The sequence below is a fragment of the Hippocampus comes genome, unplaced genomic scaffold, assembly GCF_001891065.2.
Source record: "Hippocampus comes isolate QL1 unplaced genomic scaffold, H_comes_QL1_v1.1 scaffold111, whole genome shotgun sequence".
In the NCBI taxonomy this organism is placed as follows: Eukaryota; Metazoa; Chordata; class Actinopteri; order Syngnathiformes; family Syngnathidae; genus Hippocampus; species Hippocampus comes.
The window spans coordinates 1474783-1499120 of NW_017805698.1; the positions used below are offsets into that span (position 1 = coordinate 1474783).

The 24338-nt window shown below is 42.6% G+C and overlaps 1 protein-coding gene across 3 annotated transcripts; it reads left to right on the forward strand.

The window, feature by feature from the left end:
• The first annotated feature begins 179 nt into the window (after positions 1 to 179).
• On the forward strand, positions 180 to 23150 carry ranbp2 (RAN binding protein 2). Of its 3 annotated transcripts, none has more exons than XM_019882357.1 (29): positions 180 to 399; positions 2324 to 2391; positions 2510 to 2621; positions 2872 to 3024; positions 3253 to 3483; positions 4110 to 4252; positions 4490 to 4685; positions 5642 to 5776; positions 5944 to 6103; positions 7368 to 7549; positions 7688 to 7884; positions 8077 to 8200; positions 8325 to 8486; positions 8613 to 8750; positions 9128 to 9259; positions 9364 to 9561; positions 9655 to 9738; positions 9987 to 10128; positions 10255 to 10349; positions 10427 to 14729; positions 16952 to 17113; positions 17683 to 17769; positions 17840 to 18015; positions 18613 to 18850; positions 20808 to 20897; positions 21005 to 21159; positions 21423 to 21696; positions 21843 to 22192; positions 22392 to 23150. In XM_019882357.1, the coding sequence occupies exons 1-29, from the start codon at positions 328 to 330 to the stop codon at positions 22695 to 22697; spliced, it is 8865 nt and encodes a 2954-aa protein (XP_019737916.1). In that variant the 5' UTR covers positions 180 to 327; the 3' UTR covers positions 22698 to 23150. The 3 variants fall into 3 exon arrangements, with proteins under 3 accessions (XP_019737916.1, XP_019737917.1, XP_019737918.1); XM_019882358.1 differs by having other exon boundaries at positions 10267 to 10349; XM_019882359.1 differs by having other exon boundaries at positions 8355 to 8486.
• The last annotated feature ends 1188 nt before the right edge of the window (positions 23151 to 24338 follow it).

Sequence of the window (24338 nt, forward strand, 5' to 3'; positions counted from 1 at the left end):
CCTAGTTGTCATTTCAACGTCAGTGTTATTCCACAGTCACCAACTTTCAGCGTTCAATTCAGTTCTCGCGACGTTGGAGCCCCGCCCCTTCTCCAAACTAAAACTGCGTCACGTGCGTCACGCAAATACTCCGTTTGGATTGGACAAGGAGGCCAATTCGAGCCACGTGATCCCTCTACAATTTGACGTTGGCGAGCCTGCGCAATAATATCACGAGCGGGTTATGTGACGGCGTGAGCACTCTTTTAATGTTCGCATTTGTAATTACTGACGAATCACATTCTATGCAACGTTACCAACTTCTTTAGTGCCCTTTATTTGATCGACATGCGGCGAAGTAAGACTGAAGTCGACCGGTATGTGGCCTCCGTACAGACGTCGTCTCCCTCACTCAAAGAGGTAAGTGAGCCGGTGGCGGCTAATGTTAGCGTTGCTAACGGACGTTGTTGCTTCACCTGAATCTGTAGTCAACTAGCGAGCCCGAATTAGTCATTCAAAAAGATTAGCGTCAGTTTGACGATGACTTCCATCGACGCGGACTATTGTGGTCGATATAGCCCAGCTGGTTCTCGCGAGCTAGTTGTTTTAGCTAACCGGCATGATGACGATAGCCGTGCCCTCCTCTTAAAATGCAGAGAAAGCGCGCGGCGTGGACTGGCCACGGAAGCTAGGCTACTGAGCACTGCTAGCTAGCTTGTCTCGACTCACGAAAACAATTCAACATGGGCCGTTTTGATCTTGTATGCCCAGGTAGAACGTATTTGTAGTCTGATTGATAAGTAAGGGGGTCGATATCATCTTGATGTGCATTCGGTGGCATTTTAAGAAGTAATCAGTCACCATGAAAGAGAAGCAAAATAATGAAACTGAAACCTAATTATAAGTGGAGAAACATTTATACACATAACACTGCAATACGCCTCTTGAAATCCGTTTACTGCATTTTTATACCATGTTTTTATCGGGTCTACGTGATTTAGACATCCCCCACCCACACACTGTCCTGTTATCTACAAGGTGTGCAAAGAAATGATAAAGGACAAAAAGTTAATATGAATGTCAACGTTAAGATATATGATTGAAATAATCAGTTTGAATATGTGTATTTTATTTTCATGATTTCATAATTGGCGTAAGTAAAAAAATAATAATGATGATCATCGCTCAATCGAATCAAATCTGATTGTCTGGGTGCAGTTCAAAATGGAGTGAATAAATTGGCGATTAATTATAATACAAATTCTAATGCTGATTCCAAAGCAAAATAGCACAGCATTTACTTGGATGACATTTCAGAATAAAGAGTATACACATTGTGTAAGAGATCAAAAACAATACATTCCACCAAAATTATATTAAATATAAAACGGTAGTGCTCAGCAAACATAAGAGTGCTTGCTCAGGTTTTGCTATTACACATGTTACGGCAGTTGGAATAAGAAACAAGTCATTGTACTCACATTTTCTGACACAACAGATAGTTGCAGCGTAAATATTTCACTTAGGTGTTTTAATTTGCATCATGTTATGTATGTGTGTATGTTTGTTGTGGAATTTACATGTTATACCTGTGCGTGTGTGGCTTCTCTCAGTGTACTCTGGTTTCCTCCCACATTCCAAAAGCATGCATTTCGGTTAAAGGAACACACAAATCAAAATTTATTTTCCTTCATTCTATTAGTGTGTATCCATCCATTATCTGAGCCACTTATCTTCACGAGGGTAAGTGTGCGTGCTGGAGCCTATCCCACCTGAGTTTGGGCAATAAGCGGGGTGCACCCTGACCTGGTTGCCAGCCAATCTTAGGGCACACATAGACAAACAACCATTTCGACTCACCGTCACACCTTAGGGACAACTTTGTGCATGTTTTTGCGTGGGAGGAAACTGGAGAAAAAGCAGTCGGTCACCGTGCCGCCACATTGTGCAAGTGCAAATATCTGTGGCATCTGATTCAGTCGCTGCTCCCAAACTCTGGAATGACCTATCGGGCATTAATTCTATTATTTATTAATTTATTCTTTGTGCGCAACACATTGCAAGACATACACCCTTATTTTAGCAGGATATTTGTTATTAACCATGAGTTTATGGAATAGAAGAGTAATTGGTAACTTAACCACTGCAATTGTTAATGGAGGTCTGTGCATGACTTGTTTGAAATCGTGCCATAGCTGCTATAATGTATCTCTTGTAAGAAAACCTTTTATTTGGCTCACAATGGAGAAATTCCCAATTGTAGCTGATCTATCCAAGTGAAACGATTTTTCAGATGAAATGTTGTTGCTGAATCAAGATCTGTTTGCATGCTTGTCATTTACAGAGGCCTGTCAAAGGATTTTTATTTGCTAAACTATACTTTGAAGCAAAGGAGTACGAGATGGCTAAAAGGTAAGCATGAGGAGGAAAAAAAACCCCTCTGAATTATGCAGTGCTGTCTTAAACATATTGGATGTTGTTGTTCTGTTTTTTTTTTTTTGTTTGTTTGTTTTTTTTTTTGTATTCTTAGACATGTATCAGAGTATCTAAAAGTCCAAGAGAGGGATCCCAAAGCACACAAATTCCTCGGACAGCTCTATGAACGAGAGGGAGATGTCAACAAGGCCGTAGGATGTTACAAGGTAACACGGCCATGTTGGTTGCTTGCTACCCAATATGAACTTTGGCTGACTTTAATTGAAGAGTGTTCCATTTTTTTAAAATGTGTTGTCTTGTCAAATAGATCATTTAAGTAGGAGTTCCGGTAAAATAATTTGTAAATTTCCCAAGTTGTAAATGTTGGCAATATGACTTGCAAATGCTTATTAGCACCAGCTACGTGCATTTACCGAGTCACTAAGTGCTTAAACGTTCTTTGTGCTGTGTATGCAGCGCTCTGTGGACTTGAACCCAGTCCAGAGAGACCTGGTGCTGAAGGTGGCTGAGTTGCTGGTCACCAAAGAGGACAGCCACAGCAGAGCCGAGTTTTGGGTGGACAAGGCTGCCAAGTTATTGCCGGGGAACCCAGCAGTCTTTAACCTGAAGGTGACGCTCTTTTTCTTCTCAGAGAATAGGTTTTACCAACCTTTGCGACTAAGGTTATGCAACATCTTTAAAATCATATCGAAGTGTCCCCAAAACATCCCAACAGATAGAGCAGCGATACATGTTTTATACCAAATATGACACCAAAGTCAAAGTACACTTATTGTCATGTGACATTGGAAGAGTATATCACATGGACTGCTTTCCCCTCCCTTTGCACTTGTGAAGGAGCGTCTGTTGAGTCGTCAAGGTCAGCAGGGCTGGAACCGACTGTTTGACCTCCTTCAGGCTGAACTGGCAGCACGACCAGGAGATGCGCATGTCAACGTGAAGCTGGTCCAGCTCTTTTGTCAGGACGGTCGACTGGAGGAGGCTGTTAAGCACTGCTTGGCAACTGAGAGGAAGAGCTTGCTGCGCCACAGTCTGGACTGGTACACTGTGGTGGTGCAGACGCTTCAGGTCAGTATGGCCACAAATGGAGGATTTTGTAAAATTGCAACGGGATGTAGTTCTTGGTGTGTCTATGGGACTTTGTGTCAAAGCTGTAGCTTTTCAACTGCTTTATACATTTAGGGATTTTTCAGTTTATCTCGGCTGCAGCACTCTGGGCAACTCAGCCTTGCTGTGCTGCGACTCTGACGGTCCGGCAGAATGTCTTTCAGGGCTTGGTGATAATACAATAACGGTATTCGTGAAGTAACTTTTCCTCGGTGGACAAATGAGATGTGGTCCATAGACTTGGATATATAGATTTTTGTCCCTGTTTTGACAGACAATGTGAATAGTCAATGATCATGAGAACTGCTCTGCGCTGAAATAAGGTGGAGAGCCACACCACGTTCATTTCATGCACATAGCGAAGTAGCAGCCATGCGCAACAATTCTGTGAATGTTTGTGTTACTGCAGTAAGAAACAGAATGAATGTTCGCTTCGAAGAAATGATGGAAGACGGCACAAAAAAGTTTGATGGTGTAGAGTTGAATTTTGGAAGTCTCAACGGGAACCAGAACACTCTGCCCAAACGTGTGTGTTTTTAATACCCGTTGCTGATTGAGCAAAATCCATTTGGACCAACTATTTTCAGGATTACCTGACTCAGCCCAGTGTATCCAGCAATGACAAGATGTGTCGACGTCTTCAGAGTGAGCTGCTCTTGGCCCACTGCAACCTTGTGAGAATCACACTCTCTGGAAGCGCTGTGCAGTCCTGCCTTGACGCTCTCAAGTGGTAAGCCAGTGTGTGAGGTGGAAGTAAAATTGCAGTTGCCTATAAAAGTTGTGTGCGAATGCTAGAAAATTGTTTTGCCAAGACATGGGTTTCAACTAGAATATGTTGTGTGAGGTGGTTTAAAGGAATTGATTATTCTCACTGTGCCATTCGAGAACAATAGCTCACAATTTCCAACCCTTTTGAAAATGCCTTGTGTCTAAGTTTAACATTTTTGCCATCTTCCTACATGCACAGTTTTGACTGCACTATGCAGAAGCTGAGCAGTGTGGCAAGCCGGCACACGGATGACCTTTGCGAGATGTTTGTGGAGATGCGAGCTCACCTGTACCTGCATGCTGGCACACTGCTCTTGAAGCTGGCACAGGAACGCCTACAGACATGGCGGGCAGTCATCGACCTGGCGGCACTCTGCTATTTGCTGGCCCTGCAGGTACTGAGCCCTTGATACGAATGTTGTACATACAATGAAAAGAATGGAGTTACCTGTGCCTGGTGACACACAAAATAATGATTGCAGAGTAATGTCCATGAAGCTGTTGTCAAAAATATTGAATCTATATTCCAAGTTGTCACAATGGGCTGAAACGGTTTACCAATAAATTCCAATCAAATTTCAAAATGGTTAGTATTACTGTTTCTAAGTTTGTTACTACGGTACTATATTCACTCTCTTTTGAGAGTGGTTCAGGGCTCATAAGTGCGACCATTATGCTATCAAAAATGTTTATTTCAGTGGGCTGGTAAAAACTTCATCCAGTCAAACAATGTTGAGTCCATGTTTTAATCCCCCTACCTGTACATACAGTGACAGCGCTCCCAATTCTGTGTCCGCCTGTTAGTGTGCACACAAAAGGTGGAATGAACGTAAGGCTTCAGTCTTCCGGTATGAATGAAATAAATATCGAAATCTGCATAAGTCCTATACCACGTTGACGGCAATCTAACCTCACTAGCACTATTTGCTTTATAAAGGACAACTTTCCACCCAGCTTGCTCCCATTCACTGAGGTTCTGCTGACCCGCTTCGCATTTTCGGAACGAAAACTGCACGCGTGTCTATTCTTTGTCGTACATGTGGAATTATAAAAACTGTTGGGTACTACTATTGAAAAACACATGTATATTGCTGGTTGAGACTCAAACTGTGGGATTAAGCAATCACTATCTGAAAAATTAACACCTCATATTTGGCAAGACCCAAGGTGTACTAAAATACAGTAGGGCGTTTCAAAATCAAACTGAAAAAAAGTCCCTTGAAAATCTCGTAGAGAGCATGCTTCCGACTTCATTTTACTTTATTCTTGCTAGATATGTAAGAGATATGGTGGCACAGTTGGATTTAGTTTTTTTTTTTTTTTTTTTTTTTTTTTTTGGTCTACCCACAAGGTTCCCAGGCCAAAGATGACCAAAAGGGATCAATCTACCCCGCATCTTCTCGAGCTGCTGGCTAACGACAGACAGAGTCAAGCTGGCCATATGCTACTCAATCTTAGCACTGATCCGTGCAGCTTGATCAGAGAGGTATGCATGATTTTTTTTGATATGTGTGTACCCAGTGTCAGTGTACTGTACAAGGTTTGTGCTGCTGATGTTTATCATACCCCGTGACTGCCTTGTTTGTTGATTTTGTGTGTGTGTGTGTGTGTGTGTGTGTGTGTGTGTGTGTGTGTGTGTGTGTGTGTGTGTAGGTGGTGGAGGCATTTGGCAACCGTAGCGGTCAAGACTCTCTTGTTGAACTATTGTTTGGACCGCAGGCCTCTACTGGCTCTTCTTTCATTGCCAATGATGACATCCGGTCCATTCGAGCACAAGCTCCAGAAATTTCTCAGCTAGCCAAGTGGGATGCAGGTGCAGAACTACCGAGACCGATGGCAAATATGAACTGCAACATTTAGTTTTGTGAACGGTATCGATTAGTGATGGGGAAAATGAGGCTTCAAGATGCTTTATGAGCCAGTTGTATTTTTTTGACTCCTCGATGGCGCACTCTGTTCAAGTAAGGCTGAAAGCACACAGACTACCCATTTCCTTCACCCCTTTCTTTAAACCAGGGGTCACCAACCTTTTTTGCCCCACGGACCGGTTTAAGTCAGACAATATTTTCAGGGGCCAGCATTTAAGGTGTGGCGGATTAATACAACAAAATAATATGGTATGAGCTGCATGAAAACTGTGGTGTTTTCGAAATATAATAAACACAAGGAGCGTCTAATCTGGTCGCAACACTCTTACCGCTCTGGTAATGTTTAATGCCTTCAAAATACGATACAACACAAATTCAAAGTGCATGAAAATGACGACTCACCACAGCACCGAGCTTGATTTTCTGCAACCAGACAGTCCCATCTCGGGGTAATAGGAGACAATGACACCTCAAGTGTGTGGTTTATGTCCAGTCTACTTCGTAATTTTGTTTTAGTCGCCGTTGCTGCAGAAACTCCCCACCTCACACAGGTAGGATGTCGGAAATAGCAACAGTGCTATTGTGGCGATCTCAGAGTATTCAGCCATAACTTTGATCCAGTTGTTTCGAACGTACTTTTAAGGCCGCCGTCATTTGCGATCTCCAAGCAGCTTTTTTACTCATTTTGCGGGCTTCAGCGTTTTGTTTTTGAGCGTCATCGGTCACATGACCGAGAAGTGTGACTTGACGTAAGTCAAGCGTGAGACAGACGGATGTAACAGAGAATCCGGTAATTTTTCAAAATAAAACATCTTTCGTATTCCGAAATAAATAAAACGGAAATAAGGCAAGTTCTTTCTGTGCGGCCCGGTACCAAATGCCCTGCGGACCGGCGGTTGGGGACCCCTGCTTTAAACCCAACAGTGCGATCAACAGGAGTCAAAATACAACAACTTGGTTTATGAAGCTTCATTTTCCCATCACTAGTATCGATATAATAACTGTAATCTTGAAATAATTGCATTTCTATCATGTTTTCTATTGGGGAATCATGGGTGAGGTATTTCTCAAAAGTTAAACCCTCAGTTAGTGTGCAAAGACCTTCATAGCAGCTCAATTACACTAGCAGAATTTATCAGCAAAACAAATTCCTTTGATTAAAAATCCAATACAAAATCAAGTGCAATAAATTGTATGCTTCCTCTGTAGGTTCTATCCTTTTATATTGCGGAGACTTGCAACATTTGAGCTGGTTAGGGTTGCAGTGGGCCCTTTTAGGCCAAAGACCATCCTTGAGGACCTGGCTACAGCAACTCTTCCCCAGACTTAACCTAGAAACTTCCAAACTGGACACAAATGCACCAGAGTCCATCTGCCTTCTGGATTTAGAGGTCAGTGGAAGCGGTCCCTGCTTATTTCACATCTCGAGTCTATAAACCAAACGCACGTTTGACACTCAATTGCACCATTCTATGTCATAGTAACATCTTTAACAAAGTCAGTGGTTAATTCTGTTTCTTGTCTTGCAGGTATTTCTACATGGTGTGGTGTTCTGCAGCCATTGTCAGCTACAAGAGACTGCAAAGTTAAATCGTGGAATAAACCAGCAGCAACAACAGCTCTACGAGCCTCGCTGCCTCCCTCTTTCTGTCCTTCGCCTCCTGACCACAGAGAGACAGAGGGAGTGGTGGGATGCCATCTATAGTCTGATTCACAAACGAGCAGCGTGAGTCTCTCCCTACCTCACTTGCTTCATACTGTTCAATTTATACACTAGCTTGTTTTAACTGCTTTAGCCAACTAAAACAATGCAATGTTAATCTCTGTGATGACGTAACCCCGCCCCCCTTTCCCAAAAATACCCGATGCAATTTAATGTTTTGTTTTTGTTAATACACATGCCTTTCTTTTATGTAAGTCCTGGCATGTCAGCGAAATTGCGAATGATAGTACAACATGGACTGAACACATTGAGAGCCGGAGAGAAACATGGGCTGCATCCAGCACTGGCAATATACTGGGCTCAGTGCCTCAGCCAAACGGTACGTAAATGTATATGTACCTGTTTGATTATATGTATGTATTTGTAGAACATTTGGTCGAGGTGTGCTCATTTGCTCATTTTAGTGGGGTTTTTTTTGTTTTTGGTTTTTTGTAAAATGAAAGGGTGATGGCGTTAACTCATACTATGACCAGAAGGAATACATCAGCCGCAGTGTCCACTACTGGAAAGTTGTACTTCCACTGTTGGACAAGATCAAAAACAGACGAAGTATACCAGAACCTCTTGACCCCCTCTACATACATTTTGCATCCAAAGATATTCGGGTTAGTACTCCTAGTTGTCCTCTGTGTTTATTTGTATTTTGGTGTTACTGAAACCCAGTGAACCAAAACAGCCCTTTGCATTAGATTTCACCATAATCAAACACATGCAACTTATCTCCTGCCCAGGTCTCCTCTGTGAAGGGTTTTGAAGAAGAGGCCAAAATAGCACATGCAACTCTGCTTGACATTGAAGGCAAGACAGAGGAGGCCATTGCCACATTGGAATCAATCAATAACATGTCATCTGTCTGGCATTTGGCTCAGGTTGGTGGTCTGACTTTACTCATGGCTTATATAACCAAATATTGTATAGAATATATTCTGATAATTAAAACAATTTCATGTCCATTCATTTCATAACCATACTTGACCTCATGGTAATGATACAGTTTATGCTGACACCTTTTTACAGTTCTAATAAGACAGTCCAATTTTGTTTTTTTTTTTTTGTTTTTTTTTTTTTGTGTGTGTGTATTTATCTGTTTTCATGATGAAGTCTTCTGTCTGCTCTTTCAACTCCACTGATTTATTTAGCATCAACATTGTCTGATAGGAATCCCTCACATTTAATTTGGATGTGTGAATAATCGTCTTCCGGATGCCTGTTCTTGTTTACATGACTATCGTGTTTTGTTTGAAAGATCTATCAGCGGCTGTCTGAGGAGGCCAGTAATGGGGTTGAGGAGACACAGGACAGGTGCATCACTTTTCTGAAGAAATTCAGGATTTATCTATTAAAGATCTACAATGCCAATATGGATGACGTTGAAAAAGTAATGTTTTTTTTTTTTTTTTTTTTGGTTTATTTTTTTCTTAGCCGGATGAAACTTTATAAGCTCCAAACCTTTAAAACCCCTGCTTGTGTATTGTATTCCAGCTTCCAGTGTCCATGGAGGAAATTGTGGACCTTCTAAATGATGTGAACCAGCAACTTGGCGAGAGTGGAGAGGATGACGAAGAAGAGAAGAATAATGGTTTTCGGGGACCAGCCCATTCAAGTGCCACCATATCTCACATGAAGTTTTCCAGTCCCTCACCTAGCAAAACCCTTGTTTCTCCTTCCAAACGACACCTGGTGGGCACCGGTTACTTACTAACTTATGACTGGCTCACCATCTGAAATTGCTTTGTGATTAAATATTGTCCTACAATTCACTTTCTCTTCCAGATTTCTCCAAAGACACCACCTCACTGGGTGGAGGACCAGAAAAGTCTCCTTCAAATGTTGTGTCAGCAAGTTGAAGCCCTTAAGGTCAGTCTATGAATCATAACGTTTGCCGCACTAATGAATTTAATTTACATTATTTACTTTTTCATTATTCATCCTCATGTATTTCCCAAGCATAGGCCTGCTCTTGCTTCTTATGTATTATAACCCTAGGAAGATGGCTAGTCAAGGGCCTAATAATTCTTTTGTTGCACAGTATTCAAAGAAGTAATGTAAGGGGAGTGGAGCCTGAGATGTATCAAATTAAGTCACAAGGCCTTTATTTGTTTCAGAACGAGGTCCATGACCTGAGACACAACTCTTCAGCAAACATGAGCTCTCCTCATCACAAAATGTATGCTGAGAGCTATGGCGCTGAAGGCCTGCAAGAGTCTTTCACTCCTGTGCAGTCCTACCATGGGGCCCCCTTGACAGGTCAGTGTACTATTTAGAACACAAAAAACTTTTTTTTAATGGTATTTATGATTGGTTATTGATAACAACAACAGGGAGCTAGTTGATTGATGATACATTCTTCATCTTTGTGCATTGGTGGTCAAGTTTCCACTACAGGTCCCCCAGCGTACTACAATCAGTCTCCAGCATATAACTCTCAATATCTCCTGCGCACAGCTACAAATGTAACCCCCACAAAGGTAAACTAAGCATTGTGTCCCTTGTTAGCATGGAAAATCTCATCATGCTGAAAATTATTTTCCCTCATTTTATACAGGGCCCAATGTATGGTATGAACCGTATGCCACCTCAGCAGCATATGTTTGCCTATCAGCCGCCGACCCATACCCCTCCAATGCAAACCGCCCCTGCTTGCGTATACCCTCCTCAAGAACAGACCTTCGCTCCCCCGCTGCGGTTTGAATCGCCGGCAACCAGCCTCCTATCACCGTATAGCGAAGATTATTATGGACAGAGTGCAACTCACCAAACCACCAACCCTCCTTTACCCGAACCTGGTTATTTCACTAAACCGCCTGTCATTCCTTCTCAGCCACCAAAGAACATTGAGGGGAAATCTATTGATTTCGGGAAGATTTCCTTTAGTCAGGAGGCACCTGCTGAAGTACCCAAAGTCCCGAGTTTTGGAACAAGCGTAATTTCGCAGTCAACACCATCACCTGCCTTTAAATTCAACTCTAACTTTAAATCCAATGATGGCGATTTCACTTTCTCAGCAACCAAAGCAAAGCACAGTGAAAGTTTGCTCGGTCTTCTTACATCTGACATCCCCAGTAAGACAGATGCTTTGCCAGAGAAGGCTCCTGCTCAAGAGCAGACATCGGGCCAAGCGAGCATTTTCACCTTTAGCAATAAAAATTCTTCCGGGTTCTCGTTTGCTAATACAGCACAAAGCACAGGCCCCCTGTGTCTGTTTGGTAAAGTAGATCAGCCATTTAAATTTGGGGAAGTTACGCAGCCAGTCTTTGGTAATGCTAAGTCTGTACCTGAAGATGAAAATGCAGCCGATAGTGACAATGATAGCACTCATGCTGAAGAGGAGGAGGAGGATGACGATGATGATGACGGTCCTCACTTTGAACCCATTGTACCACTTCCTGATAAGGTTGATGTGAGAACAGGTGAGGAAGACGAGGAGGAGTTGTTTTGCAATCGAGCAAAGCTGTTTAGATTTGACATGGAGACAAAAGAGTGGAAGGAACGAGGCATTGGCAATGTTAAAATATTGAAACATATCACTACGGCGAAGATTCGACTATTAATGAGACGGGAGCAAGTCTTGAAGGTATGTGCTAATCACTACATAACCACTGACATGAAACTGAAACCTAATAGTGGTTCAGATAAATCATGGGTCTGGAATGCCATTGATTATGCAGATGAACAGCCCAAGTCTGAACAATTAGCCATCCGCTTCAAAACAATAGATGAGGCATTGCTGTTTAAGAGTAGGTTTGAAGAAGCCCAGAGCATGGTCGAAGCACAGAGCATCGTAGTGAAATCAACTGAGGAACAACAAGAGAAGAAAGAAGACGATGTAAAAACTCCTAGCCCTTCGGAATCCTTGACAGCAAAGTTTGCAATAAAAGAAGGCCAATGGGATTGCACTGAATGCTTTGTGAGAAATAAACCCGAGAGTGTGCGGTGCGTTTCTTGTCAAAGTGCCAACCCCAAGTCCACCGCAACACCAGACAAGGAGACTGAAGATAAAACAAAAGGCGCTCCCTTTACTTTCAAGTTTGGGACAAGTGATACTTTCAAGTTTGGGACAAGTGAATTAAAAAACAGTTCTGGCCCCACCTTTCCTGGATTTAGCACTTCCGGAACTTCATCCGCCTCGTCTTTTACATTTGGCATAAATTCAAGTAAACCTGCCGACACAATCGAGAAACAAAGTGCGTCTGCAAGCACAAACTCCGAGTCCATTGGGAGTTCTGGGTTTGGCACCCAATTTACAAAGGAACCAGGTCAGTGGGAGTGTGCTGCGTGTTGGGTAAAAAATAAAAAGGATGCAGAGAATTGTGTAAGCTGTTCAAATCCCAAGCACAGCAATGATTCAAAAGAGTCTGCTCCCATGGTTGCAAATCTATCGACTGCACCATTTTCAGGTTTTGGAGCTGATTTGACAAAGGATGACAAGCAAAGGAGCACATCAACTTTACAAGCCATATTTTCTAAGAAGGACTGTCAGTGGGACTGTGACACCTGTTTAGTGAGAAATGAATCCACTAGCAGTAAATGTGTTGCCTGTTCGACACCAAATCCCAATGCGAAAAGTACAAGTGGTACCACTACATCAGCTTCAGCTTCCCCCTTTACCTTCAACTTCGGAATCAAAACATCATCACCCCAGACGACCAGAACGAGCTTCACTGCACCTTCTGGAGCTGCCAGTTCATTTCAGTTTGGGCAAAACAAAGTTGAAACCTCAACTGCTGCTGCTTTCAATTTTGAAGCTTCCCAGTCTGCTCCTAAGACCACAAGTTCTTCCGGGTTCTCTTTCTCAATGCCCATGCCTGGAGGTGGCTTTACATTTGGAATTCCAGGTACTGAAAAAGATGAAACCGAAAAGTCCACCCCATGTGATCAGATGGGTTCAGGTTCAGCCTCCAGCTTTCTTAAAAGTATAGCTGATAAACACAAGGTGAAAGAAAATGATTTTACTCCACCGGAGGTCAGTCAAGAGTTTGAGACAAATCCATTAATATCAGGTAAAACTAATGCTTTTAGTTTTGCAGACCTGGCAAAGTCATCCGGAGGAGACTTCCAGTTTGGCCAAAAGGACCCCAGTTTCAAAGGTTTCTTTGGTGCTGGTGAACAATTGTTCTCATCAACACCCACCAAGATAAACACCACAAATGAACAGGGGGAAGATGACATGTATAAAACTGAAGAAAACGACGATATCCAGTTTGAACCAGTGGTTCAAATGCCCGAGAAAGTTGAGCTTGTCACAGGGGAGGAGGATGAGCAGGTTCTTTATTCCCAGCGTGTCAAACTCTTCCGGTTTGATGCAAATACCAGTCAGTGGAAAGAACGCGGGGTGGGAATCTTAAAATTTTTGAAAAACAGCTCCAATGGCAGACTTAGGGTTTTGATGAGAAGAGAGCAAGTTCTGAAAGTGTGCGCCAACCACTGGATCACTACCACTATGAATCTTAAGCCTCTAGCAGGCTCAGATAAAGCGTGGATCTGGATGGCCAATGATTTCTCGGATGGTGATGCCAAGCCTGAACAACTGGCTGCCAAGTTTAAAAGTCCAGAACTCGCCGAGGAATTCAAGGCGAAGTTTGAGGAATGTCAGCGACTCCTGTTGGACATCCCCTTGCAAACCCCACACAAACTGGTTGACACAGGCAGAACTGCACATCTGATTCAGAAAGCGGAAGAAATGAAGTCTGGCTTGAAAGACCTGAAATCTTTTTTGACAGACGACAAAACAAAGATCAACGATGATGACGGCCAGCTTCCATCCACGAACGTCAAGTCAATGTCAAGTCTTCTAATCAAGCCTCACGGTGAAACCACTGGCCCTACTTTAGAGTGGGATAACTATGACCTAAGAGAAGAGGCTTTGGATGACACTGCCGATTCGTCGGTCTATGCCTCTCCACTCGCCAGCAGCCCACTAAGAAAGAACCTTTTCCGTTTTGGGGAGTCCATGGGTGGTTTCAGCTTTAGCTTCCAACCTGGCATAAGCCCTTCCAAGTCTCCTGCTAAACTTAACCAGAGCCGATCTTCCGTGGGAACAGATGATGAGCAAGATGTTCCCCAGGATGAGGAGCGAGATGGTCTGTACTTTGAACCTGTGGTTCCCTTGCCTGACCTAGTTGAAATTTCCACAGGTGAAGAAGATGAACAGGTCGTCTTTAGTCACAGAGCCAAACTTTACCGATACGATAAAGAAGCGAGTCAATGGAAGGAGAGAGGTATCGGAGATCTCAAAATCTTACAAAATTATAACACAAAACGGGTAAGGCTGATTATGAGGCGAGACCAGGTACTTAAGATCTGTGCTAACCAGTGGATCACGGCAGCCATGAAGCTAGAACCTATGAAGGGTGCGGAGAAGGCGTGGGTGTGGAGTGCACTGGACTTTGCTGAAGAAGGAGAGGGTAAAGTGGAGCAGTTGGCTGTGAGATTCAAATTGCAAGAAACGGCAAACATGTTTAAGCAGGTTTTTGATGAAGCCAAGATTGCTCAGGAGAAACTGGAACTTATGACCCCCGTGGCATCCATCGTTTCTCAGGACAGTGGAGACTCTTCAAAAACTGTGTGTGGGAAGGCAGCAATTTCTATTTTGGAAGACACCACAAAGGAACGCACTGAACTCTTCATTGATAAGAAAACATCCGGTTCTCAAACTCCAGTCAACCCCACCAAGTCAGTGATGTCACCCCCTAAGTTTGTGTTTGGCTCAGACAGTCTTCAGAAGATATTTGGCAGTCCAAAATCAAACTCTGATAGTGGCGACTGCGAAGCCAGTTTGAAAGTGAAAGATTCTCCACATCCCAACAGGGGATCATCTGTACCACCTGCCTTCAAAATTCCACAAAAAGGTAAGCAAAATTTACACAATGTTTATCAAATGTTCTGATCAGACAAATTGAGTTCCCTCACATTCACCCCCCCCCCCAAAAAAAAAAACAAGTCTTAATTGATCAAATACTTTCTTGGGTAGAAAATACCCATAGAATACATTGCTACCATGAGCAAATGAAAACAAGTAACATTATTCTTGTACAATTCCGGCCTTTATAGTGTGGATGGCCATTTAGTTCCTGTTAACCCAACAATCCATCATCCTTTAGGACTGGATTTTAGGCTTTTCAAAGATAATCCAATGGCCTTTTGGACAAGCCCATCGAGCACTCGGTTTGAAAGTCCAGGTACTCTAATGAGTGTCTCTTAACACTTCTCAGCTGTTACCTTGGTGGTAGATGCACTTAGAAAGGAATAACCCGGATGCACGAGTGGAAAACAGTAAAACATGAATGATATATCTGCATGTCTATTTAGAAGTGTTATACTTCCAGTCCTTTCAAGCGGAAGTCAAGTCAAACATTTTCTTTGAATTATGTTCTGTACGCCCCAGTTGTGTAAAATACTCCATCTGGTTGATGTTGCGCACAAAATATTTTTGCTTAATTTAAATAAACTAAGATGAGACTGCTCGGAATACCATGTTTAGAAAAGTGGGGCCGAATAGAACATAATATTGGAAAGACATTTTTGACGAAGGCTTTATGTATCTCAAGTTTGGTTCCTTGAGATTTTGAAACGTTTTAACATGCAGTTCTATTTTATGCTTATGAAGAACAGAGTAATTCAATTGTATTTTTAGAATGTATGGTCATATATTCCGAATTAATTCACCCCATGGCATTAACCCGACTATCGCAGAACTGGGAGAAACATGGTCTGTTTGTTCATTATGTTATTATTGTTCTGGGAGATATGACCCACTGAAATTTCCAGATATCATCAAAAACTTACATGGATAATATCCCCCCCCCCAACAAATTGGTGTTTAAAAAAAGGCAAACTTACATCATTGCTCATGTAGTGTTTGTATGAGGAGTTTATGTTCACCCTGTGCCTGTGTGGCTTTTCTGCGGGTCCTCTAGTTTCCTCCCACATTACAAAGACATGCATGGTGGGTTAATTGAACACTCTTAAATTGTCCCAAGGTGTAACCGGGAGTGTGAATGATTGTTTGACAATGTGTGCCCCGCGATTGGCTGCCAACCAGTTCGGGGTGTACCCCACCTCCTGCTCAAGCACAGCTGGGAGAGGCTCTAGTACACCAGCAACCCTTCTGAGGATAAGCTGCTTGGATAGTGGATGGATGGTTTTACTAGGCTGTGCGTGTTGTGATGGACAAGTAATTGATGGCAGTACAAAATGCATTAAATAGAATACATGATTAAAGATGATATGGTTGCCAAGTAGGCTCTGTACACTAGAAATGTACACAAAAATGTGCTACACAAAGAATGACATGGTTATGCCTTGCTGGCAAACAAAATATATGAACCATGTGAAACGTTGAAATGTTTTTGCAGACATGTTGGGGGTAGAATTCCCGGATGTAGAGGTTGGCAACAATGTTTTTTTTGGGGGGGTGTCAAAGATCATAATGAACAAATCTGCCAAGTTTCAGACAATTCTGAGATGGTGGGGTCAAGAATTTCAGGGCTCCAGGGCTTTTTTTTTTTTTTTTTTTTTTTTAACTACTAAAACTGTGATTTGTTTTTTAACTACTAAAACAGTGACCCAAAGCTGAAACAGTGCCAGCATTTGAGGCCAGTCTAAAATATTTATCAATCAGCAATAGCACCAAAAGGGAACTTTTCACTTAAAGCCATTGCCGCCAAAATGGGGAACTGGTTGTCGCTTTGCTCAGGGGAATTGCATGCTCTGTAAACATCTCACACTCCACATTTCGTGCAGGTGGCAACAGCGTGAAATGGAGCTCCCATTCTATTGTGGCCTCCGCAATGAACATGGCTGCAAATGCTTTAATATAATTTAATTATAGTTCCAGCTATTGCTCAATGTGGCAGTGAGTCTTGCCTGTCATGTGATTAGAACCACCTTGGCATGCATACAGTAACTGTTGTCGCTGTAAATGTATAACCCGTCTCAGCAATGTGGATGCATGTTAGTTTTTGCTGTGCATAATATTTTTGTGTGCAAAACTAACGCCTCGAGGGTAATCGAAACTGATGTTTCCTTTCGAGCTCAGTCACTAATGTCGATGTTCGTTTATTTGTTACAGGAGTCAGCAATGCTGGGTCAGATGAGGACTCAGAGGTGGAGATTGTGTATGTCAGGGAACCCACCGCTGAACAAGCTGCTCTAGCCAAGAAATTACTGCTGCCGCTCACCTTTTTCTGCTACCAGAATGAACCAGGCTACGCCAGTGACGATCAACCTGATGGTGAGGCTGCACTTTCAGTTTGGACAGCGCGATTTGAACAATGATGCCTGAATTGCTAATCGGCATGCATGAGTTGAACACAGACAAAATGTAAACAGGGTCAGTGTGTCTCATTTTTGATTGGCATCAATGAGAACAACAGTGCCGTAGTTGAAAAAAGCTCTTAAAATCAGGGGGAAAGAAATTTGAATAAATTTTAAAATGTCAGTTTTTTTTTAAATACTGTGTGTATAAATTGAAAAAAATATTTTCTTTCAGTTCAGTATCAAAATACACATCTGAACTTTTTACAATTTCCATAAATTTCCCCTGAAAGCCAAATATCCCTTAACTTTTTGTAGGTAGTGTGTATTCAATTTAACAGCATTTGAACATTGGAATGACAACATTTAAAATAATAGTAGTAAAATAATGAAGTTAAGCTTTTCAAACTTTGACATTTTGGAACAAGTGAGGGGATATTCACCAGGAACCTGTGTGATCGACTTAAAAGGATTGAAGGAGAGTAGCTTGCTGCTTGTTGTATTGTGATAGGCTATTTACTTTTTATCTTGACATTTTTTGTGTAGATGAGGACTACGAGTCGGCAGTGAAATCCCTGAATGGAAGACTTTACCCTGATCCTCCTGAAAGAGAAGACACTGCATCTAGGCCAGGTATGGGAATTCAGAGTCACTCATTTTATTACTCATCAATTCCCTGACGTTTTGCCTTCGATCCATTCAGAACCTGACTGCCAGGTTGTTTGGGAGAAAAAGCCAACGCCCGAGGAGGAGGAGAAAGCCAAGAGCCTTCAGCTTCCACCCACCTTCTTTTGTGGCCTGAGCACTACTGACAGCGACCTGGATCCCGACAAGACAGAGGACTTTGAGACTGAAGTCCAAAAGGCCCAAGAGGCACTGGTAGGAAAAGGCTGAAAGTGTTGAAAGAAGGCGTTAGTGTGTGGTGATGTCACTTCCACAAAATTCCTCAGTACCAATTACTATTAGCCATGGCTTTTAAGCTACGTTTCAGAGAAAAGTCTAAAATATGCAGATTCTGGAATAGATGAGTTTTGTAGCAGATAGCTGAAGATAGAAGGAAAAAACTGTTGAATTTGTGAAGAGAAAACCGAATATGCAGAGCTTAAACTGGATTGAACCACCTTGCAAAATAATTTGAATGTGACTATATTATACACAAATTAAGTTAGTTAATTCAACTTTACAAAGGTTGTCTGTTTAGGACAGCACTGACATCCAAGGTTTCGAGGTTACAAACTGCACGTAATGAACTAGTTTGCGTAGCCGCCCGCATAAGAGTACATCGAAGGCATAATCACTAACTACTGAATTTACTACTTTGTTTCACATTTATTGCACACAGTTTTTCCTACAATGTCAAACATCTATGATAATGTATTAGTCGACAGGTATTTTTTTTATTGTTGATTTTTATTGCACCTTTCTTGTGGTCTTGTGATAACTGTATGACATGACTTCCATTCATACATACTGTAGGACGCCCAGTTAAAGACGGCTGAAAAGGTGTCCAGTGGCCCTGCTGAAGATCAGACAACGGAGCCGGCCCCAAGCTGCAAGTCTAGCACAGAGGAAGACGCGTCAGAGCAACCAGCAAATGTGCAGACACAAGCTCCAAGCAGCAACAACACCAGCTCCCCGATCGACCTGTCAACTAAGCCAGAACCAGAGACCACTACTGCCCCCTCTGCAGTTCCTCCTGCTGTTACAAGTACAGGTTCGTACTTGTACAGTGGAACCTCTACTCACGAACGTCTCTTCATATGAAATTTTCAAGTTACGAAATGTCTCAACAGGAAAATATTGCCTCTTGTTACGAAAGAAATTTCGAGATAGGAAAGGTAAAAATACAGTCTGGCCTGCTACCCGCTGCTCTGAGTTTCCTGACCGCAACATACTTATAGCTGCTCTGCCATTGGCTATTACTGAGCACCATCTTGGCATCCCATTGGCTAAGAGGGACCTCTACCATATGAGTCTATGTGTGTAGATCAGTGGTTCTTAACCTGGGTTCGATCGAACACCAGGGGGTTCGGTGAATCGGTCTCGGGGGTTCGACGGAGCCTCTGCCATGGAGGCTAAGACACAGCCAACTCAACATGTCAGTTATGACACACCCACTTGGCCATCACTGGCTGCGGATGATCACATTGCATTGCTTGTCCAATCAGTGCTGCGGGAAATTTAGTTCCCTCAGTAGTCAGCGTGTGAGTGTCGTGATAGTACGTCGTGTGATTAACTCCTGACTACCAGGAAAAAAAATGTTGTCCAATCACATTTATTTTGAAATTCCCCAATCTATGTGAAGTAATTGGTCTACTCCAAAAGAAATTTTTGAAATTTCACTACATTTTTTAAACACTTGAATACTAGGCTCAAATGCACTTAAAACAACTCAAACAACACTTTAACGTGTTCATAAGAGTCTTATAAATAAAATGCCAACAGCATTTCAAGACAAAATGTGTTTGATAAAAAGTATTACTTTTCCTCTTCCCATAAAAAGTGCTTGCACTGAGGGAAGCCATTTTCTTACTTTTTCTAACCCCTACAAATTTGGTATCATTGGAAAGCACTGAATGTCCTCTTTAGAGTAACAAAAGGAGTTAATGCGATTGGATGCACTAGGTGGGAGATATTTAGGTTTACAAATGTCCTCTACAGAGGACAAATTTGAACTACTGGTAGTCAGGAGGTTAAAAAAAAAAGTTTTAAACACATGCTGTGTCGAGTAAAAAAAGAAAGTGGTCAGACGAATATGTACAACATGGATTCACATTTGCGTGATTTGTCATGCCAAGTTGAGCAACTCATCTGGCACCGGCAAAACTAAAGAAACACTTCTGGGATCATATTTTTATTTTTCACTAAAGGTTCGGTGGGGGCACATATGAACTGGAAGTAATTAGGTCATTTCCTTGGAAAACGTGTCTCTACTTACAAAATATTCTACTTAAGAAATTTCTTCCAGAACCAATTAATTTCGTAAGTAGAGGTACCACTGTATTAGATAATGTGCCAGATTCATGCGTGTGGGTGTCTGTATCTCTGTCTGTGACATTAGTTTGAATGGTTGTATGGCTCCTAGGTGTACCCCGCATAGGCCTCTGGTTGTCTGTGATCTTGAAAAATTTTTTTTTATATAATTGAAGACAGTGAGATAATTTTATGTATAATATATATACACTACTCATAAAAAGTCAGGGATATTTGGCTTTCAGGTAAAAGTTATGGAAAATGTAAAAAGTTCACACTACAGCAATTTGTCATCAAAGTTGGACATTTAAGTAGAAGGATGCACCGGTGATTTCCTCATCTCAATTCTTTGAAACAAAAGCTAACAATGGTCGGCATGCCGCAACAAAAAAATGTCACCGTCTCAGTAACTTAGTTAATTTGAGCATCAGTTACAGCTTGACGGCGACGTCTCGAGCTGTTCACGGGTTGATTTATTGTCGTTTGAGGCATGGCATTCCACTGTGCTTGAAGGGCAGCCCTCGGGTCATCGAGGTCTGGGGTCCAAAGTTTCACATTTTAGGCTTGTCCTGAAAAGACAAATATGCCAAACCTTTTGTGATGTGTATAATGCAGCATCAGATGCTCACCCACCCATCCCCTTTGAAAAAGAAAGCAACTGAGAAGCGGCAATGAATGAGAATTTTCTTCCTTTTCAGGGACACCCAGCTTTGGCTTCACGGCAATTGAAGGCTTCTCTTTTGCTGATCTGGCACAAAATACAGAAGGCTTTGCATTTGGAACAAAAGGTGAGTTTGGCTGTGTAATTTATATTCGTCTACGTCATCTACACATCTACGTCATCTACTTTAATGTATTGTTTTTGTCGCGTGCGTGCGTGCGTGCGTGTGTGTAGATTCCAACTTCTCTTGGGCAAACGCAGGCGCGGCTGTATTTGGTTCTTTGGTTCCTACGTCATCCAACAAGAACAATGATGAGGGTGCAAGTGACGAAGAGGACTCTCCGAAAAATGTTGACATACACTTTGAACCGATCGTTTCACTACCAGAGGTAATTTCATCTCCCGGAGGCATGCAAACAATCTGGATCATTTTAGATGAAGCTAAAGCCTGGCCAAATGGAAAAGTAGTCATTGATTGAAGGTACAAAGAAATTAATTGATTGAAGGATATATTGAAGTTACATTTGCTAATGTCAGGGAGGAAGGAACTATGTTTAGCATGGGTTGTTCACAGACGTTGCATTGAGTCTTTGCCACATGCGCAGGTTTTTGCATTATTAAATAAACTGATTTCCTCACTTCATCCCGTCAGGTGGAAACCAAGTCTGGAGAGGAGGACGAGGAGATCCTGTTCAAGGAGCGTGCAAAGTTATACCGATGGGACCGCGACCTGGGCCAGTGGAAGGAGCGCGGCGTCGGTGACATCAAGATCCTCTACCACCCGGCCAAGCGTTTCTACCGGATCCTCATGAGGAGGGAGCAGGTGTTCCGGGTTTGCGCTAACCACAACATATCCCAGACAATGGAGCTGCAGCCCATGAGCACCTCGGCCAACGCTCTCATATGGACTGCGACAGACTACTCGGGTACACACGGACATAGGGTTGTGTGACTTATTGATATGCCCAATTGAAAGAACAATGGGCACGACAACGGCCGTATAGCAACGAGGTGTGAAGGAATGGGGTGCTTTTTAATTGAGGCTCGGCTCTTCCTCGTCTTGTATTTCCAGACAGCGCCGAGGGTGCCGTTGAGCAGCTGTCAGCCAAGTTCAAAACCCCGGAGATAGCCTCATCCTTCAAGAAGACTTTCTGCGAATGTCAAAGCAACATCAGCCAAATTGATGCTTCACACAGTCCCATGCCGATGTCCAGAATTCAGGAGCACTCCAGAGACTCAAACCCGCAGGTGTTCCTTGCAGTAGAGGCAGACGGCCAACCGATTGGCACTATCACCGTCGAGCTATTCGCTCACCTTGTTCCCAAGACGGCGGAAAACTTCAGGGCGCTGTGTACAGGAGAGAAAGGCTTTGGGCTGAGGGGCTCCATCTTCCACAGGGTCATCCCGGACTTCATGTGTCAGGTGAAGAGAACTACAATGATGGTGATGTCAGTGGTTATTGTCAATCATTTTGGGGTAGCGCTTCTTAAACTTTTTAAGTTCAGTAAAGCTTCCAAGTGTCATTCATAACCGAGATAATTAAACACTAAACAGTTATTCAGTTATTTCATCTGTCTTGGGTGGTCATGCCATTGACCAATGTTTTTCCCGGCTCCCATAGGGCGGCGACATCACCAACAGCGACGGCACAGGCGGAAAATCCATCTATGGCGCAAAATTCGAGGATGAGAACTTCGACGTCCGTCACACGGGTCCAGGCATCCTGTCCATGGCCAACCGCGGTCGCGATACCAACAATTCCCAGTTCTTCATCACACTGAAAAAGGCCGAACACCTGGACTTCAAGCATGTGGCTTTTGGCTGGGTTCGACAGGGCGTGGAAGTGGTGCAACGCATGGGGGAGCTCGGCACAAAGGGAGGCGTCCCCTCCAAGAAGCTTCTTATTGCTGACTGTGGGCAGATTTAGACTTTCTGGATTTTTGAAGCTCGCGCAGTCCATGTGTATCAAAGAATTACACACTGAACACAACACTACTTGTCAAGAGCCACAAATATTTTGTAGGGGGCGCTTTGAGCTATATCACTGTCCGACGTGAAAATCTCATCCATTTATGTTGTCTATATAGTTGTACATTGACGTTTTATTTTGTCTTGCATGTGTTCAATTCGAATGTATTGGTACTCTTGAAACACACACGAAACGCCCTTTTAGACCAATCTAAAAAAATGTTAATTTAAACAAATGGAATGTAATTTGAAAGCACCGCTTTGTACGTGGTCCACGTTGACTTCCATGTTCGTGTCATTTGTCTCCTGCCCAGTATTCATTGTTGCCCACATAAAACGTAACTTCAGTGAAAATCAGTTGCAGTTCTGTTCAAGATTGATTATGAGCGAGAAATAAAAAGGCTTTGAGTAATCATGTCCGTATTTTAATGGTCATAAGGACAAATTCATTGTAACTATTTTGCTGCTACAATTTAAATGTCTGGGAGTTTGGTTACCACAACATAAACATGGGCTGATCCATATACTGTACTCAATTTAATTCATGTCTTAATACCACCAATGTCGTGTCTCAAATTATACAGCGTATCATAACATTTTTTCAGGGTTCCCACGGGTCCTTAATTCCTTAAAGTTCATAAAAATCCATTTAAAAAGTTGTAAAATTAAGTTCTTAATTGTCCTTAATTTTCAGGGAAAGCTTCTAAAATCAATAAAAAATCCTTAAAAATTAACCTGTGGTATTCATTTCATTTGTGTTTGTCATTTTCCCCACCTTTCCAATTATTAGTTTTGTCGGAAAATGCGCCTGGCGCCCTTCCCCTCAAACCTCACTGTCGGACTACATGCCTTCGTGGTTACCGCTCTGCTTTTCCTGCCATCTCCGATCAGTACCAATGATGATCACGTGATCATTTCGGGTCATTTTGGGTTAATTTGAAATACAGTTTGTCAAATAAAGGGTTAGCTTATTGCCCCTAAAAATAAAGATGTGCCCTTCCTTTGGCAGCAATGATTTGAACACCAGCTCAGTGATATGTGGCTTTCTGTTCATTAAATCCACCGTGAATCCCCAACTGAATGGAGAAAAGGTCCTGAAAAATAGCTAAATTAGCCCTCAAAAGTCCTTAAAAGGTCCATAAATAAAAAGCAAGTGGTAGAGTGGGAACCCTGTCATTGTCCCTTGGTGTCAGTGTGAGAAAATGGATGGCCACACGTTTTTGGAAACCTGCGCAGGCACGAGGAGAACGTGCAACCTCACACTGAACAGCCGTAGCCGGAATTGAACCCTGCACCTCCGCAACCCGACGCACTAACCATTCGACAACCAGGCAGGGAATGAATGCTCTTTCTTGTTCCTTGGTGTGAGTGAGCACGAATAGTTGCGCGGGGAAGAGGATCAGAAAATGCAAAGACATGCATGTTTTTGAGAACATACAGGAAGGCTGGCGAGGTAATCGAACCATGCACCTCCGCAATGCAACGTCGACGCACTAACTATTCGACAACCAGTCAGGTATTGAACAAACACTTCACATTGTCCGTAGGTGTGTGTGTGAGCCCAAATGTGCGGAAAAGAGGATCAGAAAATGCATGGCGA